This window comes from Podarcis cretensis, assembly GCF_951804945.1.
Source record: "Podarcis cretensis genome assembly, chromosome: 4".
Classification (NCBI taxonomy): domain Eukaryota; kingdom Metazoa; phylum Chordata; class Lepidosauria; order Squamata; family Lacertidae; genus Podarcis; species Podarcis cretensis.
Window position 1 is genome coordinate 20,347,133 of NC_137173.1, and position 20,472 is coordinate 20,367,604.

The 20,472-nt window shown below is 40.7% G+C and overlaps 1 protein-coding gene across 8 annotated transcripts in view; it reads left to right on the forward strand.

Annotated features, from left to right (window-relative positions):
• YAP1 (Yes1 associated transcriptional regulator) overlaps positions 1 to 18,981 on the forward strand; it is an 82,977-nt gene extending 63,996 nt beyond the window's left edge. For all 8 annotated transcript variants that reach the window (XM_079973875.1, XM_079973873.1, XM_079973876.1 and 5 more), the window contains 3 exons: positions 10,993 to 11,123; positions 14,119 to 14,231; positions 15,443 to 18,981. In XM_079973875.1, coding sequence (XP_079830001.1) covers positions 10,993 to 11,123; positions 14,119 to 14,231; positions 15,443 to 15,681 — 483 coding nt within the window. In that variant the 3' untranslated portion in view covers positions 15,682 to 18,981. The remainder of the gene's footprint in view (positions 1 to 10,992; positions 11,124 to 14,118; positions 14,232 to 15,442) is intronic.
• The last annotated feature ends 1,491 nt before the right edge of the window (positions 18,982 to 20,472 follow it).

Here is a 20,472-nt window from a genome sequence, read left to right on the forward strand (position 1 = left end):
ACTAGGTGCGTCCTATGGGACGGAGCGTCCTATGGGACGAAAAATACGGTACGTAATCTTACACAAATGATTACCCATTTTAATAAGTTAGTCATGAGTTTCCCTACCCAGCTTCATGTGTCGGGAGCCAAAGTGGTCCAATCCCTTCTCCCTCTTAGTGCTCCTTATATCTTCTTACCTGGATCAACAGGAAAGTAATACTGCCGTAAGTACTTGGTTCTTGTATGACCCATTCTGGCTTATCAAAGAAAGTTGTTTGAAAGAACGCAGAGGAAACCCACAAGCAGCATACAGAGGTTTTGGCAAGTTATGAGTTCCAGCAAATATTTTCCCTAAAGAAGTCTTAAAGAAGCATGTTGACAGGGTTGGTTTGTTTAAATTTTTTTTTAACGTTAGACAACTCTAAAACAACTGTTAATCCATTCTACTGGTCGTATGGGTCAAGAAGTAACTTTGAAACTGTAGGGGGATAGATTTTTTAAAGGTTCAAACAAAAGCTGGGTGGGGGCGGCGACAAAATTATTGCCCAGGTAAGTTGGAGGAAGCACCTTTCCTTGAAAGTTTTAAAGAAAAAACAGGCTGAGCTGGCAGGTGTCTGCTGAATGCTTAGGTAAGTAAGATATCCTACCTTAGGGCAAGCAGATGAGCAAAATAACCCAATGCTGATTCTTTAAAACGTTGAAACAGAGCACCACCTCTCTCTTTTGCTTTAAGTTTCTGCAGCAGCCTGTTTTGATGGTGCCTGTCCTTGCCTAGTGTTATAAAATCGGTGATTCACTTCCCCTCCCACGTTAATGTATGCCATTAATTTGCAGAAATAAAATGTTTTTCCTTTTTAAGCTATTGGGCTCGTGCACATTGACCTCAAACGAATGGAAATGGGCTGGTGTAGGCTTGGCACACATTTACTCTGAGGGCTGCCACAGCTAGAAGAGTGAAGTCAGTTTTGCACCCCAGTAAAAATACCCGCCTGGGATAGAATCTGGGTTGCAGCACACAGTATCAAATCTTAAAGTGGAAGTCATCGTGTAGAGTGGTGGTTGTTTTTACAGTGAAAGTAAACTCACTCCTTGCCACATTCTCTGAAGGAGGGCACCCCCCCACACACCTTACATCAGTTTGGTTAGTGACCTGAAGATTTTGTGCTCTACTTGCAGTTGCTTGGCCTGCTTACCTTAATAGCTCTCAAGTTATCTCCAATATAAGCCTCACCCCCCACTTTTTTTTACAGTCTACCGTATTAAAAATGCTTGTAACATGCAATGGATTGAGAGGAATCCAAATGCATTAGCTGAGGACCATTATGCATTCTGCTAATCTATGCTAGTCTGTCCTGGATTGTACATCATCAGTGGGATTGCATTTTAGTCCGTGTTTTGTCAGTCTATACAAGCAAGGTGATGCAGCGATCAGGATCTAAGCAGGGCTTACTATCATACTATTACATTTGCATGTTGCCTTGCTTGCAGCCTTTTGTGCTTGCTACTGAGCCTTGAAACAAAATGTGCCCTTAAGAGGACGGTCCTTTTGGGGAGGGGAATAATAATAATGTGTGTAAAACAGGCTCTTCCATATGAAAATAGCTATCAAGGAAAACAATGCAATACAGAAAGATTACACTGGTCAGCAACAAATTTGTTGTCTGCGTTTTTTCAGCTGATTTAGGACGAATCTGATGGGCTGAATCCAAAAATCACATTGGTTTTGCTCAATCAGGTCAAGTTTTTGAGTTATGGCCACATGTCATTTTTTTACATTTTTGTTCACATGTACGCTTGTGTGGAGCATTTTAGAAGAAGTTGGTGGGGGTAAAATGCCATGTCGAATAATTGTTTTGATTGGAAATGATTATTTTAATGACAAGAAGTATTCAGGTTCAATAGTTCTGGGTGATTATGTCGAAAAGGAATCAGTTTGAAGTCATAAAACCTCGAAATCTTCCATAAATTGGTGCGGCACAGCATAAAGTTGGGGGATCAAAACCCCTGGCTCACTCGAGTACACTGAAGGAGAACTATGAAGGGGTGAAGTATGTGCTGGAGAAAATTGGTTATGATCAGCATAAGTGGTTTATTTGTGTTGACCTGAAGATGGTGAACTTTTTGTTGGGACAACAGTCTGGCTTCACCAAGTACCCATGTTTTCTGTGCATGTGGGAAAGTAGGGACCGTGCTCAGCATTACACGAAGAAGGACTGGCCTGTGCGGGAGGAATTGATGCCTTGCAGAAAAAGGAACGTCATCAACGACCCTCTGGTGGACAGAGACAGAATACTCTTCCCACCACTGCACATCAAGCTTGGCTTAATCAAGCAGTTCACCAAGGCTCTGGACAAGGATGGTGACTACTTCACTTACTTGTGCCAGGCTTTTTGAGGATTGACCATGGAGAAGTTGAAAGCTGGCATCTTTGACGGTCCTCAGATCCGTCAGCTCATCAGAGATCCAGAGTTCGGAAACTCAATGAATGAAGTGGAACTGGAAGTGTGGAAGGCATTTGTTCTGGTAGTGAAGAACTTTCTTGGCAACAATAAGGCCAGAAACTACACAGAACTTGTCAACAACATGCTGACTGCTTTCAGAAACCTGGGCTGCAACATGAGCGTCAAGATGCACTACCTATTTTCACATATGGACCGGTTTCCAGAGAACCTGGGTTCAATAAGTGACGAGCAGGGGGAGAGATTCCATCAGGACATGAAAGAGATGGAGACCAGGTATCAGGGTCGCTGGGACGCAGTCATGATGGCTGACTACTGTTGGACTCTGAAGAGAGACCTCCCTGCCGCTGAGCATTCCAGGAGTTCCAAGAAACAGAAGTTTGAAAAATGGGGACGCAACATGCAATTTATGTGTACTTACCTTTATCAATGCCCACCATTCAGTTTACAGGAATCAATGTTTCTATCAGGTAATCAATATATGTTGTTGGAAAAACATTTTTTTCTCTTAAAAACATATTTAGGATGATATGTGTTGACAAAAATCAGCTGATAATGCCACAAAAATGTAATTGATTTTGTCACAAGATCTGATTTTTTTCAAATCAACATAGCACAAAAACCTGACCTGATGGAGAGAAACGGATGCCATTTCCTGATTCAGCAGTGCAAAAAAAACCCTAAATCAGTTGTAGAAATCTAGACAACATTCAAAAAGTAAAAAATTGTTGCCCAGTGTTATATATCACACCACTTTTAAGAAAGTGTATGGTCTAAAATATGTTTATTGCTGGAGATGCAGATCAGCAACAGACCCTACCTGATCCTTTTTTTGTATCTTGGTATGTACTCCCAAGAATAAACCAGTTGGCCAGTTTGGATGTAATGGGCAATTCGGCGGCAGCTCATTTAAAGCTGTAAAATATGATATCCTACCTGCAGTCTATAAAGTAGTACAATCCGGGAAGGACTCCACCACATCAATTTGCATAATATGTAGCTTAGCTCTTGGACTAAAGGACATTGACGCCATCGCCTGCCCTGTAATAATGTGCTTCAAATGGAAGGTGACAGCCGTTCTGGGATGAATTCAAAGGCCCGTCTAGCCATGCATTCTGTTCCTAGTGTGGCAATTTGGGAGCCTGTGGGAAGCCCACAAGTGCAATAGTAGTATTTTGGTCACGTTCCCCACCAACTGCCTCTCATAGCAAAATCATCATAACACACAGCCACTCATAATCTAATGTGCTGTGTGAAAAAGTAATTCCCTTTTGTCTGTCCTGTTGTCAAGTAGCTGACGCTTTTAACCAAGGTTAGTTGAAATGAGGAATTCACATTTGTAAAAACCAGTATGGGTCGACATCTATCTTAAGGTGTTTGGACTTCTTTCTGACAACCTTTTTATTGAAATGCTGTTTGCTTGCCTGCATCTGGCTGTGGGCCTGGCAGACTAGGCAAATTTTACTTGTTACTAAAACCATGGACCTGGAGCGAATGCGCCAAAGCCCAGACCTGAAGTCTATCCATATTCCACCCAATGTGTTTGCATATATTGCATGTGGTGTTGTGAATAGTGAGGTTGTGTGTTCACTCAGGACTTCAGTTCAAAACTGAGCCCTTCTGTGTTCAGTTTCCTGGCGAAATAATAATAATAAAGCTTTAATAAGTGTGTGAGTAAGTGATTATGAGTCAGATGTCATGGTGTTCCATCTTCTCCCAATGTGGCTCAAAGCCTTTGCCAGACCTCAGAAGCACATACTATTCATTCCGGGTTGCTGAGCAGTTTTTAGGCTGTTCAGAACTGATGAAGGAGTTGCTTGATGCAATCTAACACTAAGACGTTATTTTCTGGAGAGAGAGAGAGAGAGAGAAATGGCTACGTACAGGTAGTGCTTCAGAAAAATAAACAAGGCTCTCTTCTCTCTTTTTTCCCCAGGGAGAAAGTGAGTCCTATGTAGCTAGCTTCAAAGCAGGATGTTGACTGACACATGCATGTATACATTGTGAAATGGGCAGAAGTTAACTACGGCCTGTTTCATGTGAATGGTCCATTCATGTGAATAGTATAACTATAGAAAGACTCCTGGTAGATTGTTATTCCTCCTCCTGTGACTGGAAAAACACACAGAGCAGATCACTTGTGTGAGCAATTATTTGCAGGCAATGTAGTTTCTAACTGCTCAAGAGAAGCTGCGCTGTTTCATGAATCCCCTCCTGCCATGTTAGTCCATTCACATAAGCAGCTATTTTCATGGGTAAGCAAGCTTCATATTGTTCTCATGTGCTGCCAAACCATAATTTGGTGGTATGTGTGCAATCTTTTGAGAAGCCTCACGCTTCCTTTGCTTGTGTGTGGTGACTCCGTGCTCCTGGCCTGGCTTGAGGCAAACCATAGGTTGGCATTTTTTCTAAACACTTGAATTATGTGTTTGCCAGGAGGGGTGACGTGAAGGAGCACTCAGATCCTCAAAGCATAAACATAGTTTGGTGCTATGACTAAGTCGAGATTCAGCACCAGCTCCGAGTTTGGTTAGCTTTCACTGGAAAAGCAAATCCACCCTAATTGTTGTAGCTGTTGTGGCTATTAATTTTTCACATATATGTGTTTTTTATTGATTCTCTTGTGATGGAAAACAGGAAACATGCCAGTAACAAATTACAATGGAACAGGTAAGGTGTGTGATACGGAGTAAATTAAAACATAGAGGAAACGTGTCTAGGGTTTTGAATACATATGGTGTGATGAAATCAAGAGAATTTAGGAACTGATACAGTTGTGAGATTCTTTAGCTTTTGCCATGTTCTTTTATTTTTCTGTCCATAAGTTATGTTCAGTCCCTCGTGTTTAAATCTGAAACATTTGATTTATTAAAAATATTTTCAAAAGCCAGGAGCACTTTTTTTGTTTGAATGAAAAACTGGGCTTCAAGGGAGCAGCTGTGTGTTTAAATGGAAATTTAGCTTCAAATATATACTCCACATCTGTGAAGTATTTGCACCATGACACCGAAGTGGGTCGCCCTCTTTGTTTCAGGAGAAAGTCTAAGGACTTCACAACTGATTGTAGTTTTGCAAGAAGTTGTTAGCATTCTGTCTGCGTGGATGAAGATACAGAGAAAGGCAACTTTGGCAAAATGCCCGTGGCTGACATGTGCTAAACTACCTGGCATGAGCAGTGTGTAAACATGGAAGCTGCAAACTGGCTTGTGAGGTCAGAGCTTCTTTCAAATGAAAAGTGCTTTTACTGGCCATGTGAGTAAACTATTGGTATGAGCAGTTTTTTTAGCACTAGCCAATCACTGGCTTGTTGTCTTAAGACTTGGGAACTAGCCCAGTGATGCTGGAAAAGGATGTGGCTGAACATGATCCTGTAGAATCCAGGCCTCATTTCTTGAACCTCAGTCCTCTGAAATAATCTGCTAGTGTTCAAATGAAGGCAAATAGGCCACCAATATGAGAGAGGGGCCACTGCTTAGAAGAGGCACCCCCAAACTCAGCCCTCCAGATGTTTCAGGACTACAGTTCCCATCATCCCTGACCACTGGTCCTGTTAGCTAGGGATGATGGGAGTTGTAGTCCCAAAACATCTGGAGGGCCGAGTTTTGGGATGCCTGGCTTAGAAAAAAAAGCATTAAAAAGATTTAAGGCCATTAGTGGGGTGGATTTATTTTGGATAAAATTTAAATAATGCAATTCTATGGGAAATGAGTCTTCTGCAGTTCTGCTGAAAGTACTTTGGAAGATTCCATTCATTTTTGGCAACTGTATTCTTACTTACTTACTTATCAAACCTTTATTAGGCATTATGCAGGTAAAACCATAAAAGGAAAATAACATATAAAAGCCTTGAGATATATATAAAAAGGCAGGAGTTGGCTACATACAAATATAAATATATACATATAGAATCAGTGGTTTTCCTTGTTAACCTGCTCCTTGGAGGACTGCTGCCAAAAACTCGGCTACCCCCGCCGTTACCCTTTGGTCAGCGTCGGATAGGTAGAGTCCCACACATTCAGCTTGCTGGGGTTCCAGACCACCCGAAAGGGGGGACAGCACGCGTTGACGGAGCGTACTGTACAATGGGCAATGAAAGAGGATATGCTCTACAGTGTCCGGGACATTCATAGAACATCTGCAGAATCTCTTACTTCTGGGAATGTTTTGATATCTTCCCCAGACAAATGCTGAGGGAAAAACATTCAAACGGGCCAGCATAAAAGCCCTACGTTGGGCTGGGATTATTAATTTAGAGACGTAATTGGCTCTGCAATCTAAGATATTTAAATCGTAGAATCTGGGGGAGCAAATTTTGTTTACAGCTGCCATAATATTTTGTCTCTCGACATCCTTTGCAACTGTATTCCTTGCGGCATTCAGACACATAAAAAGTAAAATAAAGTTTGATACATACCTACAGTTGGCTTATTTATAGAATTGGTTAGCATTCTGTATGCTGTGATAAACATAGCTGTAAAGCAATTCCATATGCAATTTCTTTATTCTGTTGTGTGATCTCATGATTCCTTTGACAAAATAGAGTATAAACTTCTCTAGAACACGCATCTGGCCAGTCCTTCAACCAAGGTGGAATCTAGATCACTTCCTGCAGAGGCTATTTCTTAGGGAGGAAAAGCTCCCTTCCTTGCACACCTGTTGGATAATTATTGAACAGGGCAGATTGAATCTGAATCTTGATAAGGAAGAGGTTGTTATGTTTTTCATGTTCTTGAGTCTGAAAGGTTGGGTAGACTGCTTGTTCTGGATAGGGTTGTGCTCCCCTTGAAGGAACAGGTTCCTACTAGCATGAAGGTACTTGTATCGTTCGAACATTGTCACTAGTTGGGAGTGCCTATTTCCATCTCCAGCTGGTTCACCAGCTAGGTTGTCTTTGGACAGAGGTGACTTGGCCACAGTATTCCATGCAATGGCAACTTCCAACATCGGATTGTTGCAACTTACTCTCTTTGAGGCTGCCCAGGACAATGACTCGGAAATTTCAACTGATCCAAAATTCGAGATTACAAGCTCGGACCCCATTTAGATCTTGCATAATTGTTTATGGAAGTTTTTAATGTCTGATGTTTTATTGTATTTTTAATATTTTGTTGGAAGCCGCCCAGAGTGGCTGGGGAAACCCAGCCAGATGGGCAGGGTATAAATAATCAATTATTGCTATTATTATTATTATTATCATTATTATTATTATTATTATTTGTTTCAAAACATCTATAATAGTTGGCCAGTTTGTTTCTGGGTCCAATTCAACATCCTCAAATTAATTAGTGTTGCAAAACCTAAAGAGATAGCCTCCAAATATTTGAAAGACCACCTCTTCCGCTGAGTTCCCTCGAAGTTGAGGGGTTGGTAGCCCAGGGAAGGGCATTCTCTATAGAAGCCCACAAGGAGTGGAGCTCTCTCCTCACAAAGGTCCGTCTGGCACCTTCATTGTACAGCTTTTGTTGCATGATTCTAAAATGCACGACTTGATCCTGGTCTATGACAACAGAGATTTTAGGACCTCTCCTTCTGGTTGTAAATTGTTTTAACTGATTTTAAACTTGCATTTCTATGTTGTTTTTGTAACTCGCCCTGGGACCCTATGGTGAAGGATAAGCAAGGGAAATTGTTGATGTTGATGTTTTTATTAAGTTTTGCGAAAACAGCTTATTGTTAAAGCCCATCTAATATCACCTGTTATTTGTCTTGATGGTGAGAATTTATATGTTGCTATATGCTGATAGAAAAATGTTTTGCATTTGGTTTTTGCATCCTTGTTCCTGCAGGGAATATGGCAATAGAACCATATAAGAGGTTCCTGCCAGCTTTTGAGATCACTTCCTGCAAAAATCACTAATGGGTTGTGTCCAGTGTCCCATTGTGAAAAATTACTAGGAATGGAAATGTAAGGAGCTTGCTTAAGTCCTAGAAAGTATGTTGATGAATTTGCAAACATGAGCAGTAATTTTTAATACCAGTGGTGCAAAGATTTAAGAATTGTGATTCCAGAGCATTTATGGGAATGATATAAATTATGTGTTCATTGCCATAAATGCTTTGGATAGAATGTCTCCTTCACTACGATAGAAGTAACCGGTAAATATAAAAGTGTTATATAGATGGTATCTGATGCCATCAAAACTTAATAGGCTGCATCATACCACTGTTTTCTGATGCCGGAAATGTCAGGCTGCCCGATGTGATTTTTCCTCTCCGCCTGTGGTGGAGTATGTAAAAAGCACAACCAATATTGGAAAACTATTTTGGGAATGGTTAATCCTGGTTTATGGCTGGGCTGTAAATTATTTGTCCGTTTATATACAACAGCGCCATTAAAGAATCCAGAGTTACTGTAATAGAGAACCAAATGTTCCAGCAGCCAAAATCTTTCAGACACATTATTTGGAAATTTGACTTCGCCTACCTTCTTTCTGTGCGGAAGTGGCTATAGAAAAACTTTTGATTACCGTATTTTTTGCTCTATAAGACTCACTTTTTCCCTCCTAAAAAGTAAGGGGAAATGTGTGTGCGTCTTATGGAGCGAATGCAGGCTGCGCAGCTATCCCAGAAGCCAGAACAGCAAGAGGGATTGCTGCTTTCGCTGCACAGCAATCCCTCTTGCTGTTCTGGCTTTGGGGATTCAGAATATTTTTTTTCTTGTTATCCTCCAAAAACTAGGTGCGTCTTACAGAGCGAAAAATACGGTAAGTTGAGCTGGAAAAACTGAGTGAAATTAGATACCGACAAACTGAGGAAGATACAGTACAGTAGTTTAATGGAATCGCACATATTAATTACTAAGATAGGTACTTTAAAAAACAGCAGTTGTTATATATGCAATGCATTCCACCCTTTAAAGCAAATATTAAGGGGGGCGGGTTTGAAATGGATTTGTCAGCTACCCCAAAGACAAACAGCAAGTCATATTTTGAAGGCTCACTTCTTCGCTGTTGGGGTAGATTTTTTTCCAGAGTTCTAATTTGGTTCCTGGTGTGGCTCAGATAGGGCTTTAGCATTGCCCACTGCCAAACACTTGCTTATTTAATGGCTGAGCTTGAGTGAAGCATGGGGATTTGATCCTGTGAAGTATTTTACTTGTGACATTTGTGCAGATTTTTGTAGCATCTATTAATGAATGTACAAGAAGCCAGAACTGTGGAATGCCAGATAATGAAATTTTGAGTGAAGGAAATGTTTAGAAGACGCTTGATTCCCCTCCTTTTTTAAAACCAAGCTAAGGATTTCACATTTAGGGACTAGCAGTGAAGTTATGTAGACCTTCTGACTCTTTAGAGAGAGGAAAACAGACAGCTAAATGCCTTTAAGAGACCAACTGGATAGTTTTCAAAAAGCTAACCTCATTTTTAGAGTAGCTTCTCTAAGGGGTTGATGGATTGTTTTGGCTCATTTTTCAATATCCAAAATTAGAATTTTGTACTAACAATGAGTGTTAAGTCTCTTTCTTTCCCAAGGGCCGTTAGAAAAGTTTGACATAGTTTTTTTTTTAAAAAATAGTTTTCAGCCAGATTTTTTTTCAGTTCTTTTTATATATAGAATAGTATATATATTTGAAACAAGGACAAAAAAATCTGAACCTTTCCAATATGCTTTTGAAGTACTGTATTGAAATAAAAACGTACCATACATTTCCCAGCAGTGCAATCCTATATATGTCTATTCAGAAGTAAGCCCCACTGAGTTCAGTTTCTCCCAGAATAATGAGTACTGCGGCCTAAGATTCACCCCCTTCCCGAAAATACTAAAAACAGAGGATATTGTACACATTAGGAATTGGTGTTAGAAAATCACAGAGCAACATCTGAAGAGCACCACATTGGCTACTGCTGCTGCTCTTGAAATTTTCCACGTTTGTTTCAAGTGGGAATTATTAACTTCCAGGCTCCTATAACATAGCCGTTCAATGAGTGGCTAGGGCAGAGGTTCTCAAACTTTCAGAGAAAAAAAATACTCAAAGCCCCCCTGGAAATATCTCCTCTTAAAGGGAAAGGGTTTTGCTAGTGCCACAGCCTGCCTGCCTGCCATTGGCTAAATAGGCAGACATGCACTTCCTGGAAGTGAATAAAACACAATGAATCTGTGCCTCCACTGCTAAACCGTATTTCGTGTCATTCGAACCTGTTGACTCCACAGTTCCATCTCAGGATCACCTTCCTTGCCTTCCCTTGGCAATTTGCATCAGATTTACTTGGAATATGTATGTGTAGCTCTGAACCAAATGCAGCTCTGAGACAAGATGCAGAATTCTAGACTAGAGGGAGGAATTGTATTTGTAGTCTTACATAGGTATGCCCAGAGTGGCTGGGGCAACCCAGTCATATGGGCGGCATATAATTAATAAAATCATAATTGTTATTGTTATTGCAGGATTTGCATTAAAATGTGTGCTGGGACAATGTGAAACAAAGGTGAAATGGGCACCCTTCTGGTTGTGCGTAGTGTGGATGCCTGTTCTTGCCTGTTCTTTAGTGGTGCCGATGGATTTTGAACTTTGTACACAGAATATACTAATGCGGCTACAACTTGGTCGGCAGGAATTGGCTCTTCGCAGTCAGCTTCCCAGCATGGAACAGGATGGAGTTCCGCAAAATCCAGTGTCCTCTCCTGGAATGTCTCAAGAACTGAGAACGATGACCACAAATAGTTCGGATCCTTTTCTTAACAGGTTAGTAGCTGTAACTACAATTGTGGTTTTGCTTTGCAAAAGAGAGAGAGAGAGAGAGAGAGAGAGAGAGAGAGAGAGAGAGAGAGAGAAGATTCTGTTTGGTGCATGTAATTGTCTGTTTGGAACATCTGTCTTTTCCAAGAACCACAGCTGTAAATGAATCTTTCCTTAAATGGAAAGTCCAGATTTTGTTTTGTTTTGCTTTGTTTTTTAAGTTGAGGATTAAAAGCTGTCTCCTGCGGGAGGAAGTCAACTGTTCAGACTTGTAGGAAGGGTTCGTCTTCAAAGTCATAACATGTTTGCCCCGGCGCAAGTCAACTGATGAACAGCCGTTTAGAATTACTGACTCAGAAAAGCTTTTCAAAAGTTTAGCAATGAGATCTAACGTTGGGCTCACTTTAAGGAGTTTCTGCAGCAGCCCTGGTTCTATTTTTATCCTTTGTAGCATTTACAGAGGAAACAGCGATAAGGTTTTTACATATCAAGTTGCAGAGCTTACAGGCTAACAGGGTTTTTTGGGGGCATTCATTTGTGCAGCCTGTTCAGATAGATCCTTGTGAACTGTTTTGTGCATCTAATTTTAAAAAAATGTTCCTAGCCCTCATTGTTGCAAAGATATGCTTGAAAATGGTAAATATATAGATTTCAGGAGCTCAGAAAAACTGGGAATATATGTATATAAGTTTTCTCCTGACGTCTTACACCGAGGACATGACATTCACAGCCCTGATTTAAGTTTTCTCAGTCATCATAACCACATTTGCATATATTTCAGTAGAACTTCCTGGTGTCCCAACAGCCTAATCGATTTCATTGACTATAGGACGTTGGCAGTACCAGATGCCAGGACAGTGTAAATTGTTGCCTTAATCTTCCTTCCCACACACAGGATGTGCAGATTATATTCATTACGACTGAATATGCAGACTTTCTGTCGCTGGTCTATGTTACAATGTACTCCTGCTATGGTCAATAACTCCAGAGCATAAATGTCGATATTGTAGCTTACAGCATTTCATGTGTGTGTTGAAAGGTCTACAAGCCATTTTTGCATTATTTAGTTCAGGGATAGCAGACCTTTTTTTCTACGAAGAGATGTTGAGTCTTCCCTTTTTCTCTCTCTCTTTCTGCCACCTCCTTTCCCTCCCTCCCTCCCTTCCTTCCTTTCTCTCTCCCTCCCTCTCTCTTGTCAGGTGGCTCTAAGCAAGGATTTGAGAGTTGGGAGATGGAGGAGGGGATGGCATGCTTTTCTCCTACTGCTTCCTTCTCCCGCTTGGCTTTTGGGCTGTAAGTGGGGCTACACTGAGTTGTGGCAGCCTCACAATATCTTCTTTAGGGTCCTGTGGGGAGGGGGTGATCCCAGCAGACTGGCTCTGTCCCCTCTATGCAGCAAAAGTAAGCACATTGCCCACTTCTCGGCTGGCATCCGACCAAATGCTTCCTCCAGTGCAAGGACGTTCGGATGCACAGCAGAACTTCCCGTCCATCTTCTCCGCGCATGTCCCCCTATCTGCACCAGAAAGCGGGAGGAACCCAGAACAGATTTAGGGGAAGAATGGGAAATGAGAGGGAAGGGGAGCCTAAAGTCCTTGCACCAGTAGAATCACTTTGTTAAATAACTCCCAAGCCACACTGACTTGGTCTCATTTTCCTTCTGCTACAGCATCCTGAAGCCTGAGCATTCCGAGAGTCTGGTGCAGGCCTGTAGGGACCTGCCTTTTTGTTACTTGAAATCTGTGTCCCGCATGTCTAAAGTGTGTTATACACACATTTGGGAACCTTTTTTTTTAATTGGAGGGGGTGCTACTTAGGTCTGGAATATGTGAAATATCAATTATTTTTTAGGGAAATACATAAAGTGCTGGCATATCCTAAGGATCCCAGGAAGAGACCTGTGTCCCCACACCAATTACCAGCCACATTTCCCCTTCTCTGGGAGGAAGACCTTTCATTGCCTACAGACAGCCACCCAATCTTAAACAACCCCTCACCCACAATACAACAACAACCAGACTTAACATGGACACTGGTACCAGAGCCTGCAATAAACCCAGATGCCAACTTTGCTGCCACATACACCCGGACAACACCATTACTGGCCCCAACAACATCAAACATACCATCTTAGGACTATTTAATTGCTCATCTTCTAACATTGTGTATGCCATCAAATGCCAACAGTGCCCTTCAGCTCTCTATATTGGACAAACAGGCCAAACCCGCCAAAGGAAAAATGGACATAAATCTGACATCAGGAATCACAAGACAGAGAAACTAGTAGGAGAACACTTCACTCTCCCAGGACATTCTATACAAGATCTCAAAGTAGCTGCCTTATTACAAAAGAATTTCAGAAACAGACTGGAAAGAGAAATTGCTGAATTGCAACTTATTAACAAACTTAAAACCATGGAGAGACCTGGTCTGAATAGAGACATTGGATTCATATCTCATTATAGATGATAAAGCTATTTTTAGCCATCTCACCCCCTTGCTTTTTCCTGTAAGACCAATTGCAGTTGTTAACAGTCTTCAACAGGTTTACCATACCTATCAGCCAATTACACATTCCCATCACTCTTCTGAATAATACCCCTCCCCACCCTCTCACTATATATAAGGGTCTGCTGACTTCTGCTTCAGTGTATCTGAAGAAGTGTGCATGCACACGAAAGCTCATACCAATAACAAACTTAATTGGTCTCTAAGGTGCTACCGGAAGGAATTTTTTAATTTTGTTTCGACTGCGGCAGACCAACATGGCTACCTACCTGTAACTAGAACCCTTCTCAGGGTTAGATTTAGGCATGGATACATGTGCTTTTGTTGTTGCAGGATTGAATATTATGTGTAGAACCGAGAAGCCAAAGAAACTTTTTTATTTTTCTAATGTCTTTTTTAAAAAATGTGAGAAGAATTAAACTTGCCTTTATGCTTTGGGGTAATGAGTGCTTCAGTGTTCTTGGTTAAAACTAAGATGATTTCCCCTTTACAGTGGAACTTACCACTCGAGAGATGAGAGCACAGACAGTGGCCTTAGCATGAGCAGTTACAGCGTCCCCAGAACTCCAGATGACTTCCTCAACAGTGTCGATGAAATGGATACAGGTTTGCATCCTTTCCTTCTAATCGAAATCTTGAGATTTTTTTTTCAATTTTGGTAGCTTGCCTGACTAGTAACAGACAAAGAGAGAAAAAAAACTGTACTTCTAGGTAATGTCAGAATTCTCTTATGCCGTTGCCCTGCCCTGTTCCAGGGGACAAGATCCAATGGGTTGAAGTTACAGGAGGGTGGGCTTCGGTTGAACATGTAAAGGTTTTTAATGATAAGAGCAGTTTAATTAATTAGCAGTTGCCTTGGAGGGAGGTGGGTTGACCCTTTGCTGGAGGTTTACAGTAAGTAATCTTGCTTCTAGCTTTTGTTTGTTTGCTTAAATATTTTTAAAATATTTTTTAAGCAATGCATCATATATAATTTAATATTAAGGTTGATGCGACTCTTTGATTGAATTGTGAATATGAGTCTGTTACTCATAGAGTGGTTCCCACCATCCCTGTGGGAAATACCTGTCCTATGCATTTGCTGCCAGGTGCGCAGATGGCCTGCCCCTTGGTGCTAGAAGACAGCAGGGATGTGTGGCGTTGGTCCACAGCAGCCCGGAGGCCCATGGCCTGGCTGCGATGGACTCGCACATACCACTGTAGACTAGCGGCAAAATCACAATAAATTAGGGAAGGGTGGCACACACATGTACTGGATTTGCATGCTGTCTTGTAGTTTAATCTTTTCTTACAAGCTGCTTTCCAGAAAGGTTGTCCACCACTACCTTTTCTCCAGGACTGGCCACTGGAGGTTGTTTTTTTTTAATCTTTTTTAAAACCTATGTTGCCCATATGTCAAGTGCAAAGGTTAATGAAGAGAAAGGGTCAGTCAAGAGTCTTTGGAGATGTGATGCAGCTCTCTGGCTTCTGTGTTGGGACCAAGTCCTCAAATTTCTCCAGCTCATATGACGTTAGATGATCTCCAGTGTGGTGTAGTGGTTAGGAGTGGTGGACTCGTAATCTGGTGAACCGGGTTCGATTCCCCACTCCTCCACATGCAGCTGCTGGGTGACCTTGGGCTAGTCACACTTCTCTGAAGTCTCTCAGCCCCACTCACCTCACAGAGTGTTTGTTGTGGGGGAGGAAGGGAAAGGAGAATGTTAGCTGCTTTGAGACTCCTTCAGCTAGTGATAAAGTGGGATAGCAAATCCAACCTTTTCTCTTCTTCTTCTTTCGGTGAATGTGATGCTCCTGTTTTGCATTCGTTCTGCATCCAGGTGACACTATCAACCAAAGCAACATACCCTCCCACCAGAACCGCTTTCCAGATTACCTTGAAGCCATTCCGGGGACAAACGTGGACCTTGGGACGCTGGAAGGAGATGCAATGAATATAGAAGGAGAGGAACTGATGCCAAGCCTACAGGAGGCTTTGAGTTCCGACATCCTTAATGACATGGAATCTGTATTGGCAGCCACCAAGCTAGATAAAGAAAGTTTTCTTACCTGGTTATAGGGGCCTCAGGGAGATGGAATTTGAAATCTTGGAAGGATCTAAGGAGATAAGACACGTACCTGATGTTGAAAACAAGCCTGTACGGCAACGGCTTCTTGGCTTATGATCAGAGAGGAAAACAAGTAAATGAACAAAATACTCCAGATTCTTTTTCATCCAATGTTTTGTTCCTCCTTGTCCAAACGCTGCTGTTTTACTGCTGACCTCTTTCACAGTTGACTCTGAAGAATTAGATGTTTTGTTTTATCCTTTTTTTTTTTTTGCTGTTGCAACTACTGTTCCACATGGTCGTAATGGAGAGAGGGAAGGATGGGAAAGTGGCGAGGGCTCTGTTTTGGATGATGACTGCCATTCCTTTTGTCCTGCTATCTGTTTTGTATGCCCTTTTATCTAATAATGCAGATGTTTTATGAATTCAACTCTGCACATCCCTTCTTGTAGCTGGCTATGCTTTGCTTGGAGTTTTGCTCTTTTGCCTGTGGCAAGCTGCAAAAAAAAACATGACTTACTGGTCCAGTAAGCCAAAAATGATGTATCTGATGGAATAGAAGTCAATACGGATTTGGAGATAAGGATCAGAAGAAGGCCGAGATCTTACTATTGGGCACAGTCCATCAGACACTATGGCTGCTTGATCAACGTTGAAAGGAATGAAATATGCACAGCAGTGATTTTTCTATTGGATTAAGCCCATCATTATCTACTTAAAAGTTCTCTTTATTAGCTTGTTCACATTTTATGGCACCATAATTGATTCATTTTACACAAAAAATCATTAGAATCTTGATTGCTGCCTCTTATTTTAGCTTTTTTTTCAAATTCTAGGCCTTCTTTTTAAAAATATATATATAGCAGTAGGTTAAGAAGTTAACTGTTTTCAGTTTTGTGGTTTTTGTTTCATATTTTTAAATAATGAAAACTAAATTTCCTGACTTCACCTAGTCTTATTTAAGTCTGAAATGGTTGACTTTTTTTTATACCTAACTAGTATAGCCAGATAGCCAGTGAATATCTATAGTTCTATGTTTTGCTTATAACTTTTTAAAAGATAGCTTTGAATGTATTATTAGACTAAAGGACCGGTGGCTTATCTTTTGTGCCTGTACCAGAATTCAAAGCAAATTTTAAAAGTTGGAACTCTACTGAACACTATTTCTAAATACGTTTATTTGCGCCAATAATTTCAGAGGAATTTACATCCATCAAAATGTTTTTAGGACTACCGCTTAAAAGTGACCAACCTGTATGGCTTTTATATCATGAGTTTTAAACACAGCAAAAAAAAAGTATACTATGGTTCTTCATCACGGGACAGCTCTTGCCATTTTTGAGAGAGCTTTTAAAAATGTTGATGAAATTGGTGGCTTGAGATTCTAAAGTCCCTGATGGATAAAAACTGAGATGCTTTCGTATAGTTAGTTTAATGATATCACCTGCACTGTCATCTTGAGTTTACAACACTAGCAACATGAACACTAAAAAGTTAAGGTGCATTCAGAAGCATACTGACGAATAAGCCCATGGTGCATATAGAAGATTGTAAAGATATGTGTTAGATTGTAACGTGAGCAAGTAGTAGTGTATCTTAGTAGTAGAGATTAGCACTGAAGTCGAGGAGCCGAGTACATCTTGAAACCATGAACTATTTTTACCAGAAATGATTGTCCTCGAAGTTGATTGTAGGAATTGTGACGTTTTCCAAAGAGTATTTTTAAGTGAACAAAATGAGCATGAATCAATGTTACAGTATAAGCTATGAAGTTTTGGTTTTTTCCGTAATGTGTTGGCACCAGTTAGTACCATCTGGATCTTTCAACATTCCCATTCATTCATTGTCCTTATTTTCAAGGGTTTATAACCTGGCCATCAAAAGACCGTTCAGGCTGAAACTTTGCGTGTTAAGTTTTAATGTCAGCAATATCTCCTAGGTTCATTATACCCCACTCCCTAGCTGACGTGTGGGATGAAACCTAAAAGCGATGCTTTGGCCAAGAGGCTCAATGGCTCTCTTCCGCAACATCATGTTAACTCCTAAGTCATTACTTGTGACATAGTTGTAAGAACACATCACACTCCCATTAAGAGGATTCCTTTATTCCTAGTCTCCCCACATTTTTCCAAAGATCCTTTCAAAAGGCAAACTGACACAAAATATAATTGGACTTTAGCAGTTGTATAAATGAAGAGAAGTTGGACATTGAGCGTTCCTGCTTTTCCGTGAGCTCATTTATATCCAGATATTGGAGGACCACTTATATCTGTTTTGAGCCTCAAGTAGAAATTGCTGAATTCCTATCCTGGGTATTGCATAGAAGTGCACAGAAACAGTTTCTGTTTGCTTTTCTTGGTCACAGCTTTAAGGTTGGAACTTTTTAATTATTAATTTTTTCCTTGCTGTACATACACTACACAGCTTATACTGTATTCGAGTAGCACTGCTGGAGAGGTACCGACATAAAACTGGGAATTCTTGAATTTCTCTTAACACTAAACCGTTTGTGTAGTACTTAACGCAAGTTACCTTATAAGCCTCTTCATTCGATGGGAAATGTGCCTTAGAGATTATTTGTACCGTTAACAGGAGAAGAAAAACAAGCCAGTCTAGATTTTTATTCAGATTGATCACTTGACAGAGTGGCTTAGCTTTTGTGTGTGTATTGAAATGCAGAAAGAAAGAGAAAGAGAAAGGAAGGAAGAAAAGTGTTATGAGTAGTATTTTGTATTGATTGGTGTATATATTTAAACAGATCACTGTCCTAACTTTATAGCTTCGAGATTTTTTTAAAGTACAGTTATGTTCAGATTGCAATGGAAGCTTATGAATTCTTGTGTATGTCTGACAGCAAAACTTCTTTGGAATGTGTACTGTTTCTATAAATCATATGGATCAAAAATTGTACCAATCAGTGTTGGAGCTCAAGCAATGCAAAAGGTGAAAAGACAATTTTGGAGTGATTAACGGTAACTTAGTTTTTGCACATCTGGAGAATCCATATTAAAACGACTTCACTTGCAATCATAGTGGGATTTTTTTTATACAAGATGCAGGTGTGCGTGTGTGTGTGTGTGTCTAAAACGACACTTTAGGGTGAAAAACTTCCATATTTTAAAATGTTTTCTATTAGAGAACTCTGAAACTCAACTTTTGCAAATATATATAAAGTTATGAATGTTATATTTTCTTTATAGAGCATGCCTGTTAGGTACCGTAGTAAATTCTGTTACATTTTCTTTTATGTAATACGTTTTTTCCCCATTGCTTTTTTGTTTTACATGATATAAATATATACTTTGCGCTTACAGTGTCTTGTTTGGTTTTTCCACATTTAAACATACTGTAATGCAGAGGCACGAGGAATTTTGTACCAGGTCTTTACAGCTAATGCAGAATCCTTAGACGTTTAGTACTTTTTTTATAAAAAAAAGCAATCAAATTTTACATATCCATGTTCGTCAAATTCTATAAACTGTTTGCTGGCAGTCACCATTTTTATATTGTACAATCAGGCAGCCCAGCCTCATTGGCTTGGGGGGGGCGGGCAGTACATGCACACATGCAAGTCTTTGGATAAGGTCTCTTTGACCAAGGACAAGTAAAACTCTGGCCGTTATGCCAATGTTTTCTCCACAGGTGGCAGAAATCAACTTTGCAACAAATAAAGGTATTTTATTGAGGGGAGAGGGAAAGAAAATTAAGATTTTTTTCCCCCCAGAAACCATCCTCGTCTAGCAGCGCATATGTGCCGTGTTCAGAATTTTCCTCATACCGTGTGGTGTGAACAGCAGATACCAGCAAAGTCAGCAGAAGACCATATTTCAGTCCAAGGGTTACGATGTTCGTAACATCGTTTTGGGGGGGGGGGGCGTTAAACAATGTTTAGTGCGTTTCCCAGTTTTGCTTGTATTTTTTTTTATCATACTTTAAATTCAATAGATTCCATGGCACTAAACAACAAAAAGCTCTAAAACTGCACTACTGAAATTAATAAGGGGAAGCAGCTGGAAAGCAGGTCACCACCACTGAATAAGTCCTCTTCTTTATTGCATTACATAGTTCCAATAGGGAATGTTTTTGGAGGAAGACTTCAGATCTTCAAGCATGGGCAGTCTAGCGTTTCCTTTTTAATTACCAATTCTCAGTCTGTGTCAGTGTTCCTCAGAACGCTTAATACCTGGGACACATGTATCCAGTCATACCTCGGGTGCAATTTCGGGTTGCGCACTGCGCCAAACCTGGAAGTACTGGAATGGGTTACTTCCGGGTTTCGATGCTTGTGCAGAATCGCAACCCGTGCGTGCGCAGACATGGCGCTGCAAGTTGCGAACGTGCTTCCCGCACGGATCATGTTCGCAACCCGAGCATCCACTGTATTTTCTCATATTAGTGGTTTACTCTGAATACTGGTTGCTGACGGACTCGCAAGTCGGGAGAGGACAGTTACACTCACGTGTTGCTTTCTGGTTTCCCATTGGCATCTGGCTGACTACTGTAGGAATGTAGTCCTGGACTAGACGCCTTGATCCAGGAAGGCTGATAATCATAATTATTTTGAGTTCTTACCTGCCCTTCATCAGAAAGCCCCAGGGCCGGTTACAACAATTTAAGTGTGTGTGTGTGTGTGTGTGTGTGTGTGTGAGAGAGAGAGAGAGAGAGAGATACTTGTATATATAATACTTAAATACTTGTAGTATTAAATTATTCCCCACTTCAATCTTGCAGTTCTTTTGAATATTATATATATGTTCATATGCTTAGTGGTACATGACAGGATCCTTGAAGTGGTGTGCTAC